The 24,688-nt window shown below is 38.5% G+C and overlaps 1 protein-coding gene and 1 long non-coding RNA gene across 7 annotated transcripts in view; one reads left to right on the top strand and one right to left on the bottom strand.

Moving 5' to 3' along the window:
• LOC138443485 (uncharacterized) overlaps positions 1 to 19,548 on the bottom strand; it is a 443,619-nt gene extending 424,071 nt beyond the window's left edge. For all 6 annotated transcript variants that reach the window (XR_011258170.1, XR_011258173.1, XR_011258171.1 and 3 more), the window contains exons 1-2: positions 19,037 to 19,548; positions 11,682 to 11,781 (exon numbers count right to left, since the gene is read on the bottom strand). This is a non-coding gene — a long non-coding RNA (uncharacterized lncRNA). The remainder of the gene's footprint in view (positions 1 to 11,681; positions 11,782 to 19,036) is intronic.
• The window catches only part of DPH6 (diphthamine biosynthesis 6), a 192,772-nt gene continuing 187,234 nt past the window's right edge, over positions 19,151 to 24,688 (top strand). Inside the window, exons 1-2 of the mRNA XM_069595985.1 lie at positions 19,151 to 19,397; positions 22,776 to 22,870. Of these exons, the coding sequence (XP_069452086.1) occupies positions 19,375 to 19,397; positions 22,776 to 22,870 (118 nt within the window). The 5' untranslated portion in view covers positions 19,151 to 19,374. The remainder of the gene's footprint in view (positions 19,398 to 22,775; positions 22,871 to 24,688) is intronic.

Genomic DNA, 24,688 nt, shown 5'->3' with positions numbered 1-24,688 from the left:
GGAATCCCTTAGAAGAAATGGAGTAGCCATCATGGTCAACAAAAGAGTCTGAAATGCAGTACTTGGACACAATCTCAAAAACAACAGAGAATGATCTTTGTTTGTTTCCAAGGCAAACCATTTAATATCACAGTAATCCAAGTCTGTGCCCCAACCAGTAATGCTGAAGAAGCTGAAGTTGAATGGTTCTATGAAGACTTACAAGACCTTTTAGAACTAACACCCCAAAAAGATGTCTTTTTCATTATAGGGAACTGGAATGCAAAAGTAGAAGTCAACAAACACCTGGAGTAACAGGCAAATTTGGCCTTGGAGTATGGAATGAAGCAGGGCAAAGGCTAATAGAGTTTTGCCAAGAGAACACACTGGTCATAACAAACATTCTCTTCCAACAACACAAAATAAGACTCTACACATGGACATCACGAGATGGTCAACACCGAAATCAGATTGATTACATCCTTTGCAGCCAAAGATGGAGAAGCTCTATACAGTCAACAAAAACAAGACCAGGAGCTCACTGTGGCTCAGACCATGAACCCCTTATTGCCAAATTCAGACTTAAATTGAAGAAAGTAGGGAAAACCACTAGAACATTCAGGTATGATGTAAATCAAATCCCTTATACAGTGGAAGTGAGAAATAGATTTAAGGGCCTAATTCTGATAGATAGAGTGCCTGATGAACTATGGATGGTGGTTCATGACATTGTACAGGAGACAGGGATCAAGACCAACCCCATGGAAAAGAAATGCAAACAAACAAAATGGCTGTCTGGGGAGGCCTTACAAATAGCTGTGAAAAGAAGAGAGGCAAAAAACAACAGAGGAAAGGAAAGATATAAGCATCTGAATGCAGAGTTCCAAAGAATAGCAAGGAGAGACAAGAAAGCCTTCCTCAGCAATCAATGCAAAGAAATAGAGGAAAACAACAGAATGGTAGAGATGTCTTCAAGAAAATTAGAGACACCAATGGAACATTTCATGCAAAGATGGGCTTGATAAAGGACAGAAATGGTATGGACCTAACAGAAGCAGATGATATTAAGAAGAGGTGGCAAGAATACACAGAACTGTACAAAAGAGATTATGACCCAGATAATCACGATGGTGTGATCACTAATCTAGAGCCAGACATCCTGGAATGTGAAGTCAAGTGGGCCTTAAAAGCATCACTATGAACAAAACTAGTGGAGGTGATGGAATTCCAGTTGAGCTATTTCAAATCTTGAAAGACGATACTGTGAAAGTGCTACACTCAATATGCCAGCAAATCTGGAAAACTCAGCAGTGGCCACAGGACTGGAAAAGGCCAGTTTTCATTCCAATCCCAAAGAAAGGCAATACTAAAGAATGTTCAAACTACTGCACAATTGCACACATCTCAGACACTAGTAAAGTAATGCTCAAAATTCTGCCAGCCAGGCCTCAGCGATATGTGAACCATGAACTTCCAGATGTTCAAGCTGGTTTTAGAAAAGGAAGAGGAACCAGAGATAAAATTGCCAACATCCGTTGGATCATGGAAAAAGCAAGAGAGTTCCAGAAAAACATCTATTTCTGCTTTGTTGACTATGCCAAGCCTTTGACTGTGTGGATCACAATAAACTGGAAAATTCTGAAAGAGATGGGAATACCAGACCACCTGACCTGCCTCTTGAGAAACCTATGTGCAGGTCGGGAAGCAACAGTTAGAACTAGATATGGAACAACAGACTGGTTCCAGATAGGAAAAGGAGTACGTCAAGACTGTGGACAGAGGAGCCTGGTAGGCTACCGTCTATGGGGTTGCAAAGAGTCGGACACGACTGAGCGACTTCACTTTCACTTTCACTTTATTAAACTTATATGCAGAGTACATCATGAGAAACGCTGGGCTGGAAGAAGCACAAGCTGGAATCAAGATTGCCAGGAGAAATAATAACCTCAGATACATAGATGACACCACTCTTATGGCAGAAAGTGAAGAGGAGCTAAAAAGCCTCTTGAAAGTGAAAGAGGACAGTGAAAAAGTTGGCTTAAAGCTCAACATTCAGAAAATGAAGATCATGGTATCTGGTCCCATCACTTCATGGGAAATAGATGGGGAAACAGTGGAAACAGTGTCAGACTATTTTTGGGGGCTCCAAAATCGCTGCAGATGGTGACTGCAGCCATGAAATTAAAAGAGGCTTACTCCTTGGAAGGAAAGTTATGACCAACCTAGATAGCATACTCAAAAGCAGAGAGATTAATTTGCCAACAAAAGTCTGTCTAGTCAAGGCCATGGTTTTTCTAATGAGGGATTGGAGGCAGGAAGAGAAGGGGACGACAGAGGATGAGATGGCTGGATGGCATCACCGATTCAATGGACATGAGTTTGAGTGAACTCTGGGAGCTGGTGATGGACAGGGAGGCCTGGCATGCTGTGATTCACGGGGTCGCAAAGAGTCAGACATGACTGAGTGACTGAACTGAACGACTGAACTGAACTGATGATCTCTTTCACAATTGCTTCCCCAATTACTTTACTTTTTAGTATCAAGAAATGCAGGGTAATCTTAGTATCCAGATTACTTTGGTTTTAAAGTCTATGTTATTCTTTCATCCATTAAAAAACCTTAAGCATTTCCTATGCACCAGGCCAACAAACAAACAGGAATTAGAAATGGAGCAACAAGGAGGTTTAAGGTTCTGTTTGCCCTTCCAAAACCAACCCTTCATTCTTTTTTGTCTTCCCTGCCAACTCAGCCCCAAGGGGCTCTTCTCTGTGAATTGTATCCACATGCTTCCTTATATTCTTCCTGTGGAATTCAGTCAGTGAGAGGCACTGGTAGGAGATGGCAAACCAGATGGAGAAGAGATCTGTGATCTCTCTTTCTTGGTGTACTATTATGATAATGACTGTATCCCTCTATCACTACAGCTCATGTCTAGTGACTGATTCCTCTCCCATCACTCCAATATCTAAAAAGATCCAATGACATCATTTCTTCCCTTGCCTCTTTAGAGATTGGCAGGTTTATCTCCTCCCTTAGGTAATTCGGTGGACTTCACATTTCAACAACCTCTAAAGTCTCAGTGACTTGTTACAACAAAGGTTTATTTCTCAATCATTCTAAGTATTCATTTTAAAACAGGCAGGGATTTTGTTTAAGGATTTACACTAGTAGAGCAATGATCACTCTGATTACCAGTCTCTTGGTAGAAGAAAAAGAGAACCAGTGAACTATGTAGTGGATCTTAAAAGTTCTTGCCAGAAATGACTTCCGTCTCCTCTGTTCATTTATTTGGCCAAAACAAATCACATGATCTTTGGATAGAGATCAGTGGTCTCTGGGCAAAGGACTTCATAGGGAAGAAAAATAGAATATTTGGTGAACAGTAATAAATACTACATCTACCAGATGGGATCTTGCCAATGGATGGGAAATTATCAATTGATGACTGAGAAGTCTTGGTAGGGTCTTAGGAAGCAAAAGTCTTTTCATAAGAGACAACGTTAAAGTTGAGTTTTTCACTTGGTCTAACAGATATAAGCAAAATGCTCCCATCTGTCCACATAGTATTCTGTACTAATCACATTAGAATATTTCAACTGGCTGGATAATAATTATCATGCATCTTAAAAGAGAGTAGAATTAAGGACATATACATTTCCTTTTGCCTAAGAGAGAAAAAGGAATCAGTGATATTAAAAAGAAAGAAAATCCTATATCAAATCAGGTAGGCTAATTATTTGTTCTTTATTAACTTATATCTTTACCTTTTATTTAAAAAAATAGGAAGAGAATTTAGAGAACAATTCTTCTTCATTTAAAAAATATTTTAAAATATTAAATGAAATTAATATCTACTGTACTTTTTCAAATAATTTCTTATCTATAAAAAGTATTCATTTTTCTAAATCAGAACACATTCTCTCAAAATAACAATTATGTTAAAATTATGTTTGTATAGATATACAAATAAAAATTAAATGTGGAAAAGTTCAAATTAATATCAGTAAAGAAATACAGAATATCTTGTTTAATTTCTAGAATTATAATACCAATTGTGTGACTAACAATTTAAAGTGTTCATTGCCTATTATTTATCAAAATCCCCCATTATTTTTATTATATTCATTCTTATATAGTAAATCTTGCTTGATCAGAACTCCTACCTATATCATTTCTGTCATGTATTTTACTGTAGATAAATTAAATCACATCAAGTATTTGTTCTCCTTCCTCAGAGCTGAGTAGTTCTCAAATATCATTTATTTCTTCGTGTGTATACACATGCTCAGATACAGATATGAGAAATGAAAAACAATACTAGGATTGTGTACACATACAATCCAAAATACACATTGCTAAACACAATAAAAAATTAATCTATTGGGTTCTAGAAAAAGAGCAAAGCCAATGTATGTATATAGAAATTTATGAAATGAAAAGCTCAAAGAGAAAATGACCATAATTAAAATGTTGTTCAATCAAATTCTAACATAAAACTATAGTTACAATGAAAATTTTCCAAGTTCAAATTCTCTTTTTATAAACTGTTTTCCTCTCAGTTCTTCTTGCAAATTGCTCTCCTTCAGAGAAATATAGGTTTTCCACTTAAACAAACTCATTTATTTAACTATTCCTGTTGCCACTGAGTCATCGTTCAGAATTTAGTTTGTTGGATTTTTTAATTTATCTAATTACTCAGAAATACACAGCTGGACACAGAAGGTTATTCATAAGCTTTTACCAGAGCCATGAGATATTGCTATGAATGATTACAGGCTATATATGTTCCATGATGAAAGAGAAGTGACAGATGGGCATGATGTTTATGATGCTTCCAATATTTTCAAAGCTGTGGTTGATCAGTTTCAAATGATTGATTTAGGGTCTAAGGCATTTATATGTTTGGATAATAATTTAGAGAAGTGAAAATAGTTGTAACAGTGAGCCTGATGTCATCACTTTTTAAGCTCATTTTACAGCAAAATTCTTGATGAAGAGAATCAGTGGTTGAATACATATTCTCAGCATTTCTTGAGAAGTGTTTTTTTCCAATGAGATTAGAAGGAAGATATTTTTTTATTTTTTAATGGATTATTATTAAGCTCTAGAAATTCAGAAAGTGTGAAAGTATAGGCTATTACTTTTGCAAAATTGCAGAGGTGACAGTTTTATGATTCTGAAACTTATAACGGCTTGAAAGTCAGGAAACCTGGGTTCTAGTTCCAGCTCTGTCATTATCACACTCTGTGGGCAAGCACTAATTATCTGATATATCTTTGTTTCTGTCTTTTCTTTAATAAAGTGAAAAGAAAATATTTTCTTCCTATTTCAAAGGCATATTATTAGGATACATGAAATAGGACTTGTTGAAGTATTTGGCATTTGTCAAAAGAAAGATGATCCACAAATCCTCATTATACTTATACAACACTATATATGTATTCCAGAAACATTTTCATAAATAAGAATGATGTATAGAATTATAAAGAAGGAATCTGAAAAGAAACTTTTTGAATGGGAATATTAAAAATATCAATTTGTCACTTTAAGTAACTCTAAATTTTTTCTCTGATGCAATTTTATAGATAAAATGTCTGACACTGGAGACTGAAATTAGATGTAGATGTTAGTCTTATTGGGGCTTCCCTCATAACTCAGTTGGTAAAGAATCTACCTGCAATGTGGGAGACCCAGGTTCAATCCCTGGGTTGGGAAGATCCCCTAGAGAAGGAAATGGCAACCCACTCCAGTATTCTTACCTGGAGAATCCTACAGACAGAGGATCCTGGCAGGCCACAGTCCATGGGGTCACAAGAGGTGGACACAACTTAGCAACTACACCACCACTACATTAGTCTTATTTACAATATATTGAATAAGTGGCAATGAATTTCAAAAAGAATTTCACTATCCATTTCTGACCTATTGAGATATCTTGAGAATAGAATCTATAAGACTTGATTGCAGTTTGTGGAAGGATAAGGGAAGGAAATGGCAACCCACTCCAGTGTTCTTGCCTGGAGAATCCCAGGGACGGGGGAGCCTGGTGGGCTGCTGTCTATGGGGTCGCACAGAGTTGGACCCGACTGAAGTGACTTAGCAGCAGCAAGGGAGAAGAAGAAGTTAAGAATTACCATGGAGACCAAATTGTTGGAGGGTTATGTCCTCAACTAACAACAAATTGGTAGAAGTGTGAGTTGGTGTAATGGCATAGGAGTGTGACATGTTAAGATAGTGAACTCAGTTTTGAATGTGCTGTAGATGCAGGTGTCCAGCATCCTTAAACTAGTTATATCCAGTCTTACTTTAGAGTAACTTCACCTAGCCACATTAGCTAGAATTTGTTCTGGTTCTCTTAAAAAAACTTCATTCTTTACTATGCAGTTGTTATCTATATATAATGGTACAAAATAATGCCCTAGAAATATTTAGTAAAACAAAGTCACAACAGTGAATATAGTATGCTCCCCTTAGTGAAAAATAATAATAATATATGTTTATACTCTCATAAACTCATTCTGGAAAGATACAGAACAGTGGGTAAAGTGTTGCATCACAGGAAGGGATCTGGAGGACTGGAGGTCTGAGGAGGGAGAAAGACTAATTTTATTCCTTACTCTGAAATCCACATTGTCTGATATGTATACAGCCACCCTAGCTTTTTTTGGAATAGTGTGCGCATAGCCCCTGAAGTTCAGAGAATCTGCCTACAATCCAGGAGACCTGGGTTTGATTCCTGGGTTGGGAAGACCCTCTGGAGAAGGGAATGGCAACCCACTCCAGTTCTTGCCTGGAGAATCCCATGGACAGTAGAGGCTGGTGAGCTACAGTTCATGGGGCCACAAAGAATCGGACACGACTGAGCAACTAACACTACTACAGATGCATAGTAAATATTTACATCTTACTTTTACTTTTAACCTGCGCTTCACATTCGGAGTTTCTTATGAACATGAAATAGTTGGGTCTTACTTCCTTGTCTAATCTTTCTACTTGCATTTTAGATGTTTAAACATCAACATTTAATGTGATTATTGATATTATTGGATTTAAATCTAATATCTTGATATTTGTTTTCTGTATCATTTTCCCCCTTTTCTCTTTTTTTCTGCCTTCTTTTAGACTAATACAGTATTTTTATATGATTCTACCTTACTTCCTTTTTGGCTATAAATCTGTGCTTTATAATCTCTAAGTGTTTCCTTTAGGTTTTACATGTGACAGCTACTGTGACTAGCGGGTGTGTGTGTGTGTGTGTGTGTGTGTGTGTGTGTGTGTGTATGAAATTGCCTGGTGACCCAGATGGTAAAAAATTTGTCTGCAATGCAGGAAACCCAGTTCAATCCCTGGGTCAGGAAGATCCCCTGGAGAAAAGAATGGCAACCCCCTCCAGTATTCTTACCTAGAGAATTCCATGGACAGAGGAGCCTGGTGGACTATAGTCCATGGGGTTGCAAAGAGTCAGACATAACTGAGTGACTAACACACACACACATGTATGCATATGTATATATATGTAATCCTAACCTCATAAGGTAAAAGTGAATATCTGTATTTTGCAGATGAAGGAAAAACATATTGTTGAAATTATAAATAAATATCTCAGAACAAGAATTAAAACCCAGGTTTGCCTGACTTCAAACACACATTGTAATATTAGGAAAATAATATAATAACTTTCAACCTTGATATAATCAGAATCCCATAAAAGAGATATAAACTAAAAACTGATTGTTATTAAATTTTAAATTATTGACTATATATCTGAATATTATAAAAAGAATAGAGTCTAAAAATAATGGATTGGCAGACTAGCTAATATCAAAATAAACAGAAATCTATAACATTAAAAAAACATGGTAATGTTATCGCTCTCTCTTTAAAGTTACTACAGTAAAAATACAAGGAAGAAATTAGCTATCTGCAGAAGTAAGTCTTACCCTTAAGGCAAAGTTTTAAAATATATTCCAATATTTTTGATGTGTAATGGAAATTTCCTTTCATATATTTATAAATGATTAGTGCCTAACTGAAATCAATATAGTATTTGAAAATATAACTGCCACTAAAATGGTTTTAGAGGCAATGGCAACCCACTCCAGTACTATTGCCTGGCAAATCCCATGGATGGTAGAGCCCTGTAGGCTGCAGTCCATGGGGTCCCTAGGAGTCAGACATGACTGAGCAACTTCACTTTCACTTTTCACTTTCATGCATTGGAGGAGGAAATGGCAACCCACTCCAGTGTTCTTGCCTGGAGAATCCCAGGGACAGGGGAGCCTGGTGGGCTGCCTTCTCTGGGGTCACACAGAGTTGGACATGACTGAAGCAACTTAGCAGCAGCAACCCCCTTACAATCCCTTGCCTCCATTTTTAACCGTATAGACATTCCTAAAACATTTTTGATATAGAAATCCTGGAACTCCCATTGTTTGGGAAAAAGAATAAGAGGAAAAGGAGGCCCCACCAATGGATTAAGATATTCTGATCTCCTTCAAAGTTTAAATCTTATGGCACTTATATCCACACGTGCTAAGTCACTTCAGTCATGTCCGACTCGCAACCCATGGACTGCAGCCTGCCAGGCTCATAGATCTATCTATCTAGCTATCTATCCATGTATTTTGAGAAAGGGACTTAATGGGATACCATTTATCAGATAATAAAAACTGACTCCATCCTTACCAATAACAGTTTTGTTAATTAAGATACCAATTGCATACAATGACTATTACCAATTTTAAGCATACATTAAAATTTGTATATTAAGTGTACATTAAAATTTGATGAATTCTGGTAATTGCATATAATTGTATGACCACTTCTACTATCAAGGTGTAGAACACTTCCTTCACCCTAAAAAGTCTCCTTAAGGCCTTTTGTCCTTGATAAGTTTGTCTCATGCCTGACTCCAGGCAATACTGATACCCTTTCTACTATTGGTAGCTTTGCCTTTTCTAGAATTTCATAAAAATGGGGCTGCACAAAATGTAGTCTTTCGTGCTTGGCTTCTTTCACTTTAGCATGCTTTTAAAATTCACCCATGTTGCTGCATATATTGCTGAACAGTATTGTATGGTATGAATATACCATTATTTATTTACTCATCAGGTGATGAAAATTTGGATTGCTTTATGTTATTAGCTACTTAATACTGTTATAAATATTCAAATACACATTTTACATGGATATGTATGTTTATTTCCCTGGAGTACATACAAGGAATAGAATCCCTGGATCGTAAGGTAAAATATGTCCAATTTTATAAGGTTCTGCCAAACTGTTTTACAAAGAGGATATACCATTTTTGCATTCCTACTAACAATGCACTAGAGTTTTAGTTGCTCCATATCCTTGTCAACACTTAGTATTGTCAGTCTTTATTATGTTAGCTATTTTAGTGGGTATGTATTGGTATCTCATTGTGGTTGTAATTTGTTAGGTAATGTTTCAATGAAAGAGATGTATTTCCAAATTGCATTTTCCTATTGGCAATAAATCAACTGACTTACATATATTCTGATTTGTTAATAAGAAATCCAAGAATTTGCTTTTTTCTATCATTTCTATAGTCTAAAATAGCTGTGTAGCTTCTATTAGTTCCCTAAAATCTGATCTATACTGCATGAATGATAAAGACTCTCTGAATCTATGAAACTAAAGACTAGATCCTATACTTTTCTGTAATTTCATCAGAGTATTGCCTACCTGTGAGACCTAGCCTGAAGCAGTCAGGTATCCTGCCTCCTTTCCTTCCTTCCAGTCTCCCAGTCATCCATTTTTCCAAAGATCTACTCTATTTACAAAGATGTGTGTTAATTTTAGAAAATTAAAATGAAAGATACATATAAGATAGTAAAAATAATCCATTCAGTTTTACCACCCAAAGACTACCACCATCAACATGTTAATGAATTTTTCCAGATTTTTCTTTATGTAAAATAAAAATAGACTATGTTATTATAATGAACTATTTAACTATTTAATTAAATTCTTAAAACAACTGTGTGGTAGATCATATTTTAATCCTATCTTACAAATAACAAAACTAAAGAAAAGAAGTTTTCAGGACTTTGTCTCAAATTACAAAGCTTAGTAATTGGTAGTATTGACATTCATATTGAGGGAGTTAGTTTGATTCCAGACTGCAAGTATTAGGTTGGTACAAATGTAATTGTGGTTTTACATTGTTGAACTTTTCCGTTTGATAAGGAATACATTCTTAAACAAGTGTGGTTATGTTATAAATCATTTTAATTCACATTTCTGGATTTAAGTCTTTTGGCTAATGATTACTTGCTGTTTACATTTATTTTAGACTATAGAAATGATGTTAGAAAAAAGCAAATTCAAGCATTTTTTTAAATTTGAGTTCAAAATGGTTCATAAAGCAGCAGAGATAACTTGCAACTACTAATGAATGTATAGTGCAGTGGTGGTTCAAGAAGTCTGGCAAAAGAGACGAGAGCCTTGAAAATGAGCATAGTTGCCAGCCATCAGAAGTTGACAACAACCAACTGAGAGTTATCATTGAAGCTGATCCTCTTATAACTACATGAGAAGTTGCCGTAGAACTCAACTTCAGTCAACCATCCTATGGTCATTCAACATTTGAATCAAATTGGAAAGGCAAAAAAGCTCCATCAGTGGATGTCTCATGTGCTGACCAAAAACCAAAAAAATCATCGATTTGAAGCATTGTCTTCTCTTATTCTATGCAAGAACAATGAACCATTTCTTGATCTGATGAAAAAGTGGATTTTATGACTACCAGTGACAACCAGCTCAGTGGTTGGACCAAGAAAAAGCTCCAAAGCATTTCCCAAAGCCAAACTTGCACCAACAAAAGGTCATGATCATACTTTTTCGTGGTCTGCTGCTGGTCTGCTTCACTACAGCTTTCTGAATCCCAGTGAAACCATTATATCTGAGAAGTATGCTCAGCAAATTGATGAGATGCACTGAAAACAGCAACACCTGCAGCTAGGATTGGTCAACAAAATGTGCCTAATTCTTCTTCATGATAATGTGTGACCACATGTAGCATGACCAATGCTTCAAAAGTTGAATGAATTGGGCTATGAAGTTTTCCCTGATCCACCATATTCACCTCACCTCTTGTCAATCCCCTACCATTTCTTCAAGCATCCTGACAACTTTTTGCAGGGAAAACACTTCCACAACCAGCAGGAGGCAGAAAATGCTTGCCAAGAGTTCATCAAATCCCTAGGCACAGATTTTTATGCTACAGGAATAAACAAGCTTATTTCTCATTGGCAAAATATGTGTTGATTGTAACAGTTCCTGTTTTGATTAATAAAGATGTATCTAGTTTTAATGATTTAAAGTTCACAGTCCAAAACCACAATTACATTTGTATCAACCTCTTACTTAACCATAATTCTACACTGTCTACCATATTTTTGCCTCTGTGTGTATGTGTGTGTGTGTGTATTCTTTGTATGTCAACTATCAACTCATGGTTATATTTACACAGTAATTTTATGTAACTAATACCTAAAATTTTATCACGTTTTCTGTTATTCAATACTACAAATAACATTGCAAAGAACATTATCTGTAGTATTACCCATTTAACCCTTAAGATAATTCCTAGTGATGGGAATGCTTAGTCAGACTCTGTGCACATTAAAGATTTATTATGTAGTCCCAAATTGCCTTCCAGAATAGTTGTACTTACTTCTTCAGCAACTGAGCTTGAGATTTTCCCTTTCCCTGTATTCCTGCCAGCATTGGTCTCTATCCTCACCAGTTATTGCTTTTTCATAGTCTCTGCTAACCTGAAAGTTAACAAATAATATCACATGTTATTTTATTTCATTTGCTTGTTATTGGAGCTACATTGTTAGTCTTTTAAGATATACAAGTAATGCATATGTATTCATCAAAAGTAGTGAAATAATAGACTGATATGAAATGAAAGTAGAAGTCCCACCTCCCATTTTTCTCATCAGAAGTATCATTTTAACAGTTTAATATATAACTTTATAGAGTTTTAATATTCACTTATATATTTATGTATATATGTTTAATTTTCTTTTGATACAAATGAAAACATCTTCTGCAACTGGCTTTTTACACTTGAAAAGATATCTTAGAGAATTTTTCATTTTCCTTTAACTGTTACACATTATTTCACCATGTGGAGGCACAATAATTTATTAAACCAGCTCTGTTGATGAAATTTAGATTAATCACACATATATATATGTCAATACATATATAATAAGGACATACTATATACCAGGACTGTTCAATAAGTGAATAACAAATAATAATATAAATTAACGAACAGAACAATATAATACATAATATTATATGTAAGAATATAATAATTTAAAAGTCCCTGTCCTGATGAGATTTCCATTTTTCTTCAGTGGACATTCTCATACATTTTTGCACATGTATGAGCACAAAATATCTCTGTAGCTGTGTTAATATTTCAAATTTTTATATATAAACATATAATGGACCATCAATAAATACTAATTGAGCAAAAGAATAAAGATTTTTCTCTAAAGTTAAATTAGAAAATTAAAAATAAAGAGATATGTTTTATTTGCTGTGCATAGTAATTACAATTTTAAAAATTAGTTTTCAACATTGAAGAAAAGAATTAACTAAAATGAAGATTTCTGCCATCTCCTGGAAAATTGGAAGGTCTGGTAACACTGGGTTCACATTTTCCCAGATAGCTACCACAAAGTGATGAGTGCCACAGTCTTCACCATTCCAAATTGTCTTATTCCAGGTTACTTCACTCATTTATGTTACCTGTCTGGCTCCTATGGCTTCCGAATTTGCCGTTCTACTTTAGATGGCTCAGATGGTAAAGAATCCACCTGCAATGCTGGAGAGCTGGTTTTGATCCCTGGGTCTGGAAGATACCCTGGAGAAGGGAATGGCAACCCATTCCAGTATTCTTGCCTGGAGAATCCTATGGACAGAGGAGCCTGGCGGGCTACAGTCCATGAGGTCACAAAGAGTCAGACATGACTAAGTGACTAAGCACAGCACAGCACATTATGGAGTAAAGAAAAAAGAAATCTAAAAGAGACAAAATGACTCTCGGGCATATAATATTTAACCATGACCTAATGCAATATATTAATTCATGTAATACAATCTGTGTCATTCAGAAAAAGGATCGGTCAGTTTGGAAGCATAGAAAAAGGAAATTCAGGAAGTGAATGATGGCAATGTCCTTCCAGACATATTTTGGAGATATATTAGCCAAAATTTCAAGCTGACCACTTCAGTGGCAGGTATAATACAGTGGTTAAGAACACAGACTTTAGAGCTAGACTGCCTGGGTTTGAATCTTGGTTTTGACACTTATTAGCTCTAGAACTTAAGGCAGTGCTATGGACTGAACGTTTGCATCACCCCAGAATTCATCTGTTGAAGCTGTAATCCCTTATATGATGGTGCTTGGGGGTGGGGCCTTTTGGAGCTGACACTGAACTCTCATGAATAGAAACGTCTCTCTCCACCATGTGAGGTTATATCCACTCACAGACCAGGAACAGATCTCTCATAAGAACCTGACCATGTTGGCACTCTGATATCAGACTTCCCAGCCTCCAGAACTGAAAGAAATAGCTGTTATTTAAGTTAACTACTACTATAGTATTTTGTTAAAGCTGCTCAAACTGACTAAAACAGCCAGGTAATTTAACTTCTTTGTGCTCAGTTTTCTCATCTGAAAATGGGAAAAACAATGTATCCTACATTATGTTTGATGCTATGTTTAAATGTCTCTATACCTAAAACACTTAGAAAAGTGCCTGGTCCATAGAAGTTATCATTATTAATATAAATGCATCAGATACTCGTGTAGGATGCCCTTCAATTTACCTTCCAAATATTCACTCACTTGCTTTTTTCCTAAATCTTCACCAAGGAACCTTCTGATGAGTCCCTGTATGAAGTGACTTCACAGAGATGTACTGACTTGAGATGTAAATCTGCACATACTCTCTGAGGAGTAACTACCTATAGAGTATCGAGGTTTTGATTTGAGCATCTGACTCTTTATCAATCAGTACATCATTTAGATGTGCTGCCAAGGAAGCAGAATTCAGTGACAGCTTGCAACTTCTTATTACCAGCAACAGTGTTTGGCTATGAGAGTTTCCCCTAAGTAAACTGGCAAGGATGTGAGACTTTTTTATGCCAATTTTCCATTCACCTATTTTGTTGGCTCTGCAAACTAATCCATAATCATTTCTAATAGTTTGAGGTTGTAGGAAGTGAGCTCACAATGGCTTTGAATGGTAAATCTTGGGCAAGTCATTTCAATATAGTATAAAAAGTATCAATTTAGACTATACTGATATAAAATCTATTAATTTGTTGACATTGACTGGGCTGCTCCTACCTTTACACTATCCATGTAGAACATTATGCATATAGGGTTCTGGCTAAGCCAACTTTTCTTGAAGTTTTGGCAAATTGTTGTTTTAGTCACTATGTCTTACTCTTTTGCAACCCCATGGCCTGTAGCCCACCAGCTCCCTGGATTTTCCAGGCAAGAATACTGGATTGGGTGGCCATTTCCTCCTCCAGGGGATCTTCCCAACCCAGGGATCGAACCCGTGTCTCCTGCATTGGCAGCTGGATGCTTTACCACTGAGCCACCTGGGAAGCCCTTTGGCAACCTGGTTATTGACAAATGGATTGTTGTTGCAATGAGAATGTCTTTTCCCTCCCAAGTACAGAGAAAGCATTTTTATGTTGGGCTTTTATCTCCTGCTTTTGGAAATAAAAAGGAGGTCAGATTGCTCTTCTTGCATCTACTATTTCTCAAGTGCCTTTAATTTAAAATAATCAATATGTCAAAATGGCATATTTGGGATTGACATGCTCTGAACTCCTTTATTTCTACCCATCATCCAAGTCTTTTTCTTTTTCTAGAATTTATCCTATGGATTCAACTCATGGGACTCTTGCCATATGCATTACATAACTTGTTGCTTTCAAAATATGCCCTCTTGTATTGCGAATATTTGTTTTATGCATTTGTTGCATCTCTCCAACTACATTGCTAGCTCCTTAGATATTTGGCTCATTTAATAAGTGTCCACAGTCACACAACTTTAAAACTGCATTTTAGATGCTGAAATTGGTATGCAGACTACCACTGCTCTAGTCACCCATACTAAGAGCAGTAGAGTTAATGAGAACATTATGGTGGTGGTGGTTTAGTCACTAAGTTGTGGCCAACCCTTTGTGACCCCATGGACTGACTATAGCCTCCGAGGCTCCTCTGTCCATGGGATTTTTCAGGCAAAAATACTGGAGTTGCCGTTTTCTTCCCTGGGGGATCATCCTGACCCAGGGATTGAATCAGTCTTCTGCTTGGCAGGTGAATTCTTTCCCACTGGCCACCTGGGAAGCTGAGAACATTACAGTATAATAAAATTGAATGCTTACTATATATTGGGTACAAGTTCCATATGTATTTATTTATTTAATTCATAACAATTGGCATCATCCTTCATGGTTTTTTCATCTAACATTCCATATTTAGCTCATGTGGCTCTATTAGCTCTACCTTTAAAACAGAGCCAGAACCTTCCCACTTATCCAAGTTAGTACCGTCCAGATTCCAGGCCCCATAATTTCTCTCCAGGCTTACTGCAAAATCCTCCTGATAGCTGCATTCTCAATACAGCCCAGTGTCATCCTTTTAATGTTTTAAGTCATACCTCTGTTCAAAATGCTACAAAGACCACTCACTTCCTTAGTGTGAAAGACAAAGTCCTCAGTGGCCTACAAGAGCTTATGTCACTGGCAAAGCACATGAGATTCCGTAAAAAAAAATATAGGTGTCCAGGTCCAATTTCTTTTGTATTTAGTTTCACTTACTATAGGGCATCTGTGTAGAGGTTTTGCCCCTAAAACATGAATTGGAGTTCTAGTGCAGAACTGCTACATTTGACACCCCAGGACTTAAGTGCTGAACAATACAATACCCTGAACAACACAATTGTGCCCCTTCCTGTTGACAAAAACCCCATAAAGCAGCCCTGCCCATGGCCTGCTGAGGAGAGTTTGTTCTTCGAGAACTCACACCTCTCCATTCTTTGACCGAAGGGTAAGGCAACCCACTCCAGTATTCTTGCCTGGGAAATCCCATGGACAGAGGAGCCTGGCAGGCTACAGAACCAGGGGTCACAAAGAGTAGGACATGACTGAGCGACTAAACAACAACAACAAAGATCTGCTTTGCTTCTGAACAGAACCAGGCAGGAGGACCCTTGTTAGAGCCTAACTTGAAAGTGTTCCAGGAAGGGGGACACCTTTCAGGGTCCGAAACTGGGCTCTTGTTTAACAGTTGGAAATGAATTGTCCAAGGAGACACATGTGCTGACAAAGCAAGAGATTATATTGGGGAAGGTTGCCCGGGCAGAGAGCAGTTAGGGTAAGGGAACCCAGGAGAACTGACTGTTCCGCAGTCTCAGGTTTTATGGTGATGGGGTTAGTTTCTGGGTTGTCTGTAGTCAATCATTCTGACTCAGAGTCCTTCCTGGTGGTACACACCTTGCTCAGCCAAGATGGATACCAGCAAAAAGGATCTGGAGGTGGTCGGACATGTGGTATCTCCTTTTAACCTTTCCTGAACTCTTCCGGTTGGTGGTGGCTTATTAGTTCTGTGATATTTACCAGGATCTCCTGTTGTAAAACAACTCATGCAAATGATTACTATGGTACCTGTTCAGAGTGGGTGGTTTCAGTAAGTGTGCTTCCCCTAACAAAAGGATTGATAATACGAGACAGGCTGGGACCTGATACCCTTTGCTGCAGTGCTTACACCTGAACAAACATTTCTCCAGGAACAAAATACAAAGAAACTTTAAAGGACTAAAAATAAGTGCTTGCATGAGAAGTATACAAGATACAAAAAGACCAAAAACATTCTAACTACCACTTCTGAAGAACTGGGCGCAAACACAAGGTGTTGGGAGCAAAAGAAAGAGGGTACTGCACATGCCCCCTGCGCTTAACATCACCAATGTGCATGTATGGTGGCCAAGTCATTTGCCATTTCCTACTCCAGGCAATCTTCCCGACTCAGAGATCAAACTCACATCACTTGTGTCTCCTGAACTGGCAGGAGGATTCTTTACCACTGTGCCACATGGGAAGCCCCAACACTACTAAAGCAGTGGTGTATGCATGCTAAATCGCTTCAGTTGTGTGACGTGAGACTCTCTGCAATCCTATGGACTGTAGCTCACCTGGCTCCTCTGTCCATGGGATTCTCCAGGCAAGAATACTAGAGTGGGTTGCCATTTCCTCCTCCAGGGTATCTTCTGGACCCAGGGATCGAACCTGTCTCTCTTTATCCTTCTGTATTGGCAGGCAAGTCCTTTACACTAGTGCCACCTAGGAAGCCCCCTAAAGGAGTGGGCAAACCACCTAAGCCACCCAAACCACCCCTCCAATATGACTTCTGGACACACTACTACCCTTACCTTGCATAAGGAACTGACTCACCCCCTGCCTCCAGGAGTGAGCAAGGGGAACTGTTACTTGTTTTCACTGTCCTCTGTTTGCCTGAATTTCTTGTCTGACCTCTTATCAATTTCTATTGATTGGGCAAGCCAAGAACACTGGCTGGTATCAGTAATATGATGCTCCTTCCTCCATCACTAGAAACTCCTTTCCCACTTTTCTGGGCTGCTTCAGCAACACTGGCTAGCCTTGTTTTTCCACAGACACATAATGCATCTAAAGTCTTGGCTCTAGTTTTTTCTTCTGCGCATGTGTGTGTGTGCACACGTGCGTGCACGTGTGTTAGTCAGTCAGTCGTGTCCGACTGTTTGCAACTCCATGGACCGTAGCCAGCCAGGCTTCTCTGTCCATGGAATCCTCCAGGCAAGAATACTGGAGTGGTTGCCGCTGCCTTCTCCAGGGGATCTTCTCGACCCAAGGATTAAATGCAGGAGATGTTGAGTCTCCTGTATTGCAGCATAGTCTCTGTGCCATCAGGGAAGCCCTTCTTCTGCCTAGAGTATAACAAGTTACTTATACAGTTGACTTTTCTTCAAGTTGGCAACTTGTCCCTCACCTTCTTCCTGATTCTTGTCAAGTTCTATTCTTTTTCACACAGCACTCCTTTTTTTAATATACTATGTAACTTTTTAGCTGCACATTGCCTGCTCTCCCCACCTCCACATACACTCCACAGGAGTAAAGTGGGACTTAAGCAATTTTTATTGTATTCATGGATGTATCCCAAGTATTAGGGGAAACTGACCAAAACCATCCACGCTGGCCAGGCACCACAGTAACTTAGGTTGCTTCCTGGTAAGGAACAAGGAACTAACAAGATGGAAGAATTCGGGAAAGTTGAGACATCATATGTCCTACCAACTTCCCAGAATCCTCTTCACTGGAATCCATATTGGCTGAGCAATGTGCATGCCACCAGGAAGGATCTTGAGTCGAGAGTGATTGGCCAGAATCTAGGAAACTAACCCCATCAACATAAGGCCTGAGATTGCAACTATGGTGGCAGAGCAGTCCTTCTGGGCTCCCTTACCCTTCTGCTCTGCGCTCGGGCACCCCTTTCCAATAAAGTCTCTTGCTTTGTCCACACCTGTGTCTCCTCAGACAGTTCACTTACAGCGTTACAGAAGAGCTCATTCTGGGGCCCTGGACAGGAGCCCCCTTCCTGAAACTCAAGAGCCTGAAACAGAACCAGATACCCGAAAGGCATTCAGAGAATATCTGGTTAAAAAGTTTAGAAGCTAGAATTTCCTTCTGCAAGGCTGCTGGTCTTGGTAATCAAGCCTTAATGGGCTTCCTAGCTTCTTTATTACAGAGTGACCAAACCAAAGAGGGCCTAGCGGTCCTGGGAATAGCTCCAGAAGGAAGTTTGAGGTATTGAGGAGATCAAACCTAAAAAACTGAAGGGTTCGGTTCTTTTAGGTGGGTGGTTGAGTTAGTAAAGACCAACGTACTCTCCCTTTGTACGTCCACAGGGGTTTCGATTGGTAGCGTAGGTGACTTCGAACATTTTCCTACCCAAACAAATCCAGTGCCCCCGAGCGCAGCTCTGCGATGCGGGCCTTGACCTTCCCAGGCAGCTTCAGTGCCCTTACTTAGGTGGTTAGGCCGTGCCTAAACAGCGTTCTTTCCGGGGACGCGACATCCGTGACTCACGGACTAGGCTCCAAGTGACGCGTGCTCCGCGCCCAGGTATCCCTCCGGCCGCCGCAGCGGCGGCAGCGCCGGTTGCCTGACAGGCGACGGAGCGAACAGGCGCTTGAGGCCCCGGGCACGTCACGGCGGGGGCGGGAGCGACTGCGGCGACTTCCCAGCTCCCACCCGCGCTCGCCGCACGCACGCGCACTGCGCCCAGCATGAGGGTCGCAGCTCTGATCAGGTAACGCGGCGTCCACGCTGCCTTCCTCTTCCCTGTCAGCTTCTAGTCCTTTCCGACTGACCGGGCGGGAGCTGCCACCGCCGCCGCCGCCGATCGGGCGGTGTCCGTGCAGGAGCCGCTCGTCGCGGGCTCGGCTGCTCCTCCTGGCCGCAGGAAGAGGCGGAGCCTTCGGGTCCCAGGTCCGGGGCTGGCACTCCTGTCTGCCCATCGCCGCCTCTCTGGTCGTCTGGGCTCCAGACTTAGGTTCAGATTGGATTTACGTTTTAAACTACTGATGCCTGGCACTCACCGCCACAGCGTTTAGTTAGTCTGACTTGGACCTGGGTCGGATTCTCAAAAGCTGTAATAGGCTGTGGAGTTTGAGAGGCAGTACTTGACGCCACTTAGTGCCCCCCTGCCCTTTTCTCTTCGTTTTCTTCTCAGGATCCTATCTTTCTGCGGGTCCTCCGGCCCAGCCTTATTCCCTAGGTTGCTACCAGCCCCGCCCCCTCTCACAAAAGACCACGTCTCCCTCTTCTGCAACCCAGTAATGACAGAATTGCTTCTGACGAGGATGTTCTTTACCTTGGTGTCAAGGATAGAGATGGAATTATCCTGTTTTATCCTAGATCCAGCTGCCATTGCTTTGGAGACTCATTGCGTTTAGAAAAGTGACTTTATGGTAACATACTCCACATTCCAAAAAGAGTTTGAAGTCTGTAGTAACCCATCATGTTTAGGTGTCTATGACGACCAAAGCCTGGTCAGCTTAAATGCCTCCATCCTCGTTCTATGGACTGAAACAAAAGGGAACAAAGTAACAACATGCAAAAGGGAATTTAAACTGTTTGAACGTTTGTTTGATGAGAATTGGATCGATGTAGAGTGAGTTGCACGCAACCATGCAACCTGGAAGATTTCATGAAAATCTTTGTTCAGTACCTTAGGAAATTAATACTGGCTGAAAACAGTGTGACCCATTAAGAACTCTCAATATAACATCTTTTACTTCAGTGCCATTGTTAAGATACTAAGAACTATAGTGCCAAAATAATTATTTTTATACAGTGAATTTCTTCTGTAAACTCAATGATTAAGCTTTCACCATTATGAATGAGCTTCAGTTGATATAGATCAGTAAGAATAAAAAGCAGTCCAGGAAATGAGTAATTCACATCCACATGCAGTTTACCAAAAGTTTAACCATTCAAGTAGGACACTTAGCTACAGTCTCAGAAATGTTGGAGGGAAAGAGAGAAGAAAATTGGTATAATTTATTACACTAAATACTCTATTGTGTGCATATTTTACTTTTGTAATAAGCTAATTACTTTTTAAAAGAAGCAATGTTGGAAAATTGTTGCTAAAATGTAAGATCTGTATAAGTGTTGGAAGATATGCTATAAGTTGGAGTACAGAACATAATATGTACATACAAATGTGAGTGCATGCGTGCTTAGTCACTTCAGTTGTGTCCAACTCTCTGCGACCCAATGGACCATGGCCCGCCAGGCTCCTCTGTCCATGGGATTCTCCAGGCAAGAATATTGGAGTGGGTTGCCATTTCCTTCTCCAGTGATAAAGTATGAAGTGAGTGAAGTGAAGTCGCTCAGTCGTGTCTGACTCTTTGCCACTCCATGGACTGTAACCTACCAGGCTCCTTCGTCCATGGGATTTTCAGGCAAGAGTACTGGAGTGGGTTGCCATTTCCTTCTCCAATATAATTGTGAATGCATACATAATACATATATATATTTGTATGCACATACACTTGAATGTATTTAGATTTGAATTTAATACTGTGACTCTACTTGTAATAAGTATGTTTAGTGTGTGTATGTGGGTGCACTAAGAGATGAGATATGTGTGTGCATTCTAGGGAATAAGTGAAACCAAGATTCTTACGTATCTTTAGACCGTGAAGAACATTATTTTCCTAATATACAAAAGATTGAGTCATTTAATTTTACAGTTGAATGGCACCTTGAAGATTAGTTAGGCCATTCTCTAATTTTATAACAAAGCATATAAACCCAAGCACAATGAGTAACTTAGCTTAGTATTCCAGAATTGGGAACTAAAATTCTGATCTTCTGTAGAATGTCTCCCCTAACATATGTTATGTATTTTGTGATGTTCTAAGAAGTGAGTAAGGGACTCAGCCTTTTCTAAACTTAATTTGACCTTGAAAAGCTTATGTTCTTAGAGCATTTGTTGGACACTGTTGTCCCACAGGGTCTTCCCATGTAGCTCAGCTGGTAAAGAATCCACCTGCAATGCAGGAGATCCCTGTTGGATTCCTAGTTTGGAAATATCTGCTGGAGAAAGGATCATCTACCCACTCCAGTATTCTTGGGCTTCCCTAGTGGCTCAGCTGGTAAAGAATCCACCTGCAATGTGGGAGACCTGGGTTTGATCCTTGGGTTGGGAAAATCCCCTGGAGAAGGGAACGGCTACCTACAGGGCACAATTTGGGAAATACTGTTTTAAAATCATATTTTAGGTCTTAGCATATTTTAAAATAAAAGGCCAAGTTCTGATTTTGGATATATATGAAAGGAAACAGGAATAAAACAAAGGAAGAGAGACAATGATTTTTTTTAAAAGACGAAACATGCATAGAGAGGAACAGTAGAGTATTTAACCAAAATAGTATAATGGTTGCAATTCAACTTTGTTAAAGATGAACTAACACTGGTCTTGAGTAAGTGATTTGCCTTAGGTGGATTTGGTACCAGAATTTAGAAGTTCCTGTCAATTTGTTTATTAGATTTATGACTCAAGCCTTATCCTGCCATCGTATGTGGTGATGGTTGAAAGCTGAAGTTCTTACAGTACTGATGTTTAACTTTATCAGTGTAATTCAGCATTTCAATTTCAACCTCTACAGAATTTGAACCCGCCAAGTATGTCAAACTTTGTCATTTGACTGCATCTCAGATTTTTAATTTGATCCTTTAATTGGTGCTGGTGACCATCATTAGCATTCTCAAAGTGGGAAAGAACAGGTACTTTTTGTACTTTTTCATAAAAAATTTCATCTGAGCAGTATATATAATGTGTTTAACTGGAATGTAAAATTAAATCATTTTTTATTTGCAAAACACTTTATATTTTAAAGCAAAACAGCTATCAAAAACCAAAGAGTTACCATTTTAGCATAATCTTTGTTATGATGGCATATAATTTTATAAGCCCTTGTGAGTAACGACTTTAGATATTCAGTTTCCTTTGATCAGTTGCATATGCTGTGGAAATTACACATTCTAATACAAAATAAGTCTCTCATATTCTGAAAAGCTGAAAAAAATAATGTGTTCTGTTTTGATGTATAATGAATCTATGTTTAATAACAGTAACCTGATATTTATTTGTCTCCTTATCTATTTATTTTTTTAGTGGTGGGAAGGACAGCTGTTATAATATGATGCAGTGCGTTGCTGCTGGGCATCAGATTGTTGCTTTAGCAAATCTAAGACCTGCTGAAAACCAAGGTAAGTGTATACATGTATTGGAAAGTTCTCTAAATGACTGAAACTCCAGCCTCATAATTGCATTCTCTTGTACGCAATATGCAAACAATTAATGGGAACTCTTATATTTTTAGCACTGTTTAGATGCTACATTCGCTTTCACTTGCATTGGAGAAAGAAATGGCAACCCACTCCAGTGTTCTTGCCTGGAGAATCTCCGGGATGGGGGAGCCTGGTGGGGCTGTCTCTGGGGTCGCACAGAGTCTGACACGACTGAAGCGACTTAGCAGCAGCAGCAGTTGCTACATTCTGCGCAAAGTGTTTTCAATTATGTAATATTTAATCCTCCTAAGAACTCCTAGAAAGTTACTCCTAGGCAAAGATACTGAAGCTTAGAGTTTTACAATTTTTTCCAAGGTGAAATAGCTAATACAAACTTGTAGAGCTGATACTTGAATCCTCTTACTTCAGAGTGCACTGTTGTTCCATTACAACAATTTTCCAAGTGTTGTTGGCAATGCACGGGTAAATAGCATACAACTCTTTGGAGCTTGGAAAGTAAGACATAAATGAATAAATGATAATATGTAAATTTTGTCATTAAAAGCATTCAGTTTAGCCATCTTAGTTGTAAACTAAATGTGTGATACTTGAGAAAGCCATTGAACAATACATTTCCACTTTTTATGCATCTATGGTAATAAGGACACCTACAAATAATCCACAGACCTTATTTTAGCTACTTTTTTCAGTTTTTCTCCAGTGAAATTTCTCCACTTAGGTATTTTTTTTTCCTCTGTGTCCATGGTATCCAAATTTCCTCTTTTAATATGGACACCAGTCATATTTGGTGAAGGGCTCACTCTAATGACTTCATTTTAACTAATTATATCTTCAATGACTCTATTCCCAAACAAGGTAACATTTTGAGGTATTAGATGTTAGGACTTTACCCCAAGTATTTGGGAGTAAAGTTCAACCAACAAAATCTTTTTTTTTTAAATTGAGATACAGTTGATATATAATACTGTATTCATTTTATGTGTATAACAGTGATTTTATATATATATATAATATATATATAAATAATAAGTTGACTTTACATCTATCACTACACATAATCATAATTATATATATATTTTCCCAATCAGACTTTTAAATAAAAGAAAAATATTCATTGATTTGCTTTTCATACTCTTTTATTATACTCATGCAACCATAAATATTAACTGTTAAAATGTAATAGAGGAAGATTAAACTTGTCTAACTCTTACTGCTTTTCTACTAAGATCTTTTTATCATTCCCTTTACTCAGCTTCTTTTAAGATTCCATGCTTTTCCTCTACTGTTATTTTAGGTTTAATTAAATGAGTGTTATATGCAAAAACACTAATAATTCCTGGTGTGAAGTAGGTCCCCAACAAATTTAGTTTAATCTGAGTGAGTAAGTAAAAGAGTGTTAGTCGCTTAGTTATGTCTGACTCTTTGCAAAACTTTGGATTGTAGCCCACCAGGCTCCTCTGTCCATGGAATTCTCCAGGCAAAAATACTGGAGTGGGTAGCCATTCTCTTCTCCAGAGGATCTTCCTGATCCAGGGATTGAACCTGGGTTGCGAGCAGATTCTTTACCCTCTGAGCTACCAGGGAAGCCAGTAAAATCTGAATCTTGCACTAGATATTTTTCTTCCTTCCTTTGTTCTTTCTTCAGGGCTGCCAGCCTATTGAATTTTTATTTTTATATCATTTTAGAGTTGTTTTCTATTTTTTTTAATGCCCAAATAGATTTTTTGTAAACTTCTTGAGAGGAGGAGTCATATCTTCTATATTCCTTTAATTGTT

The sequence above is a fragment of the Ovis canadensis genome, chromosome 7 (assembly GCF_042477335.2).
Source record: "Ovis canadensis isolate MfBH-ARS-UI-01 breed Bighorn chromosome 7, ARS-UI_OviCan_v2, whole genome shotgun sequence".
In the NCBI taxonomy this organism is placed as follows: Eukaryota; Metazoa; Chordata; class Mammalia; order Artiodactyla; family Bovidae; genus Ovis; species Ovis canadensis.
This window is presented reverse-complemented; position numbering and strand designations above follow the sequence as displayed.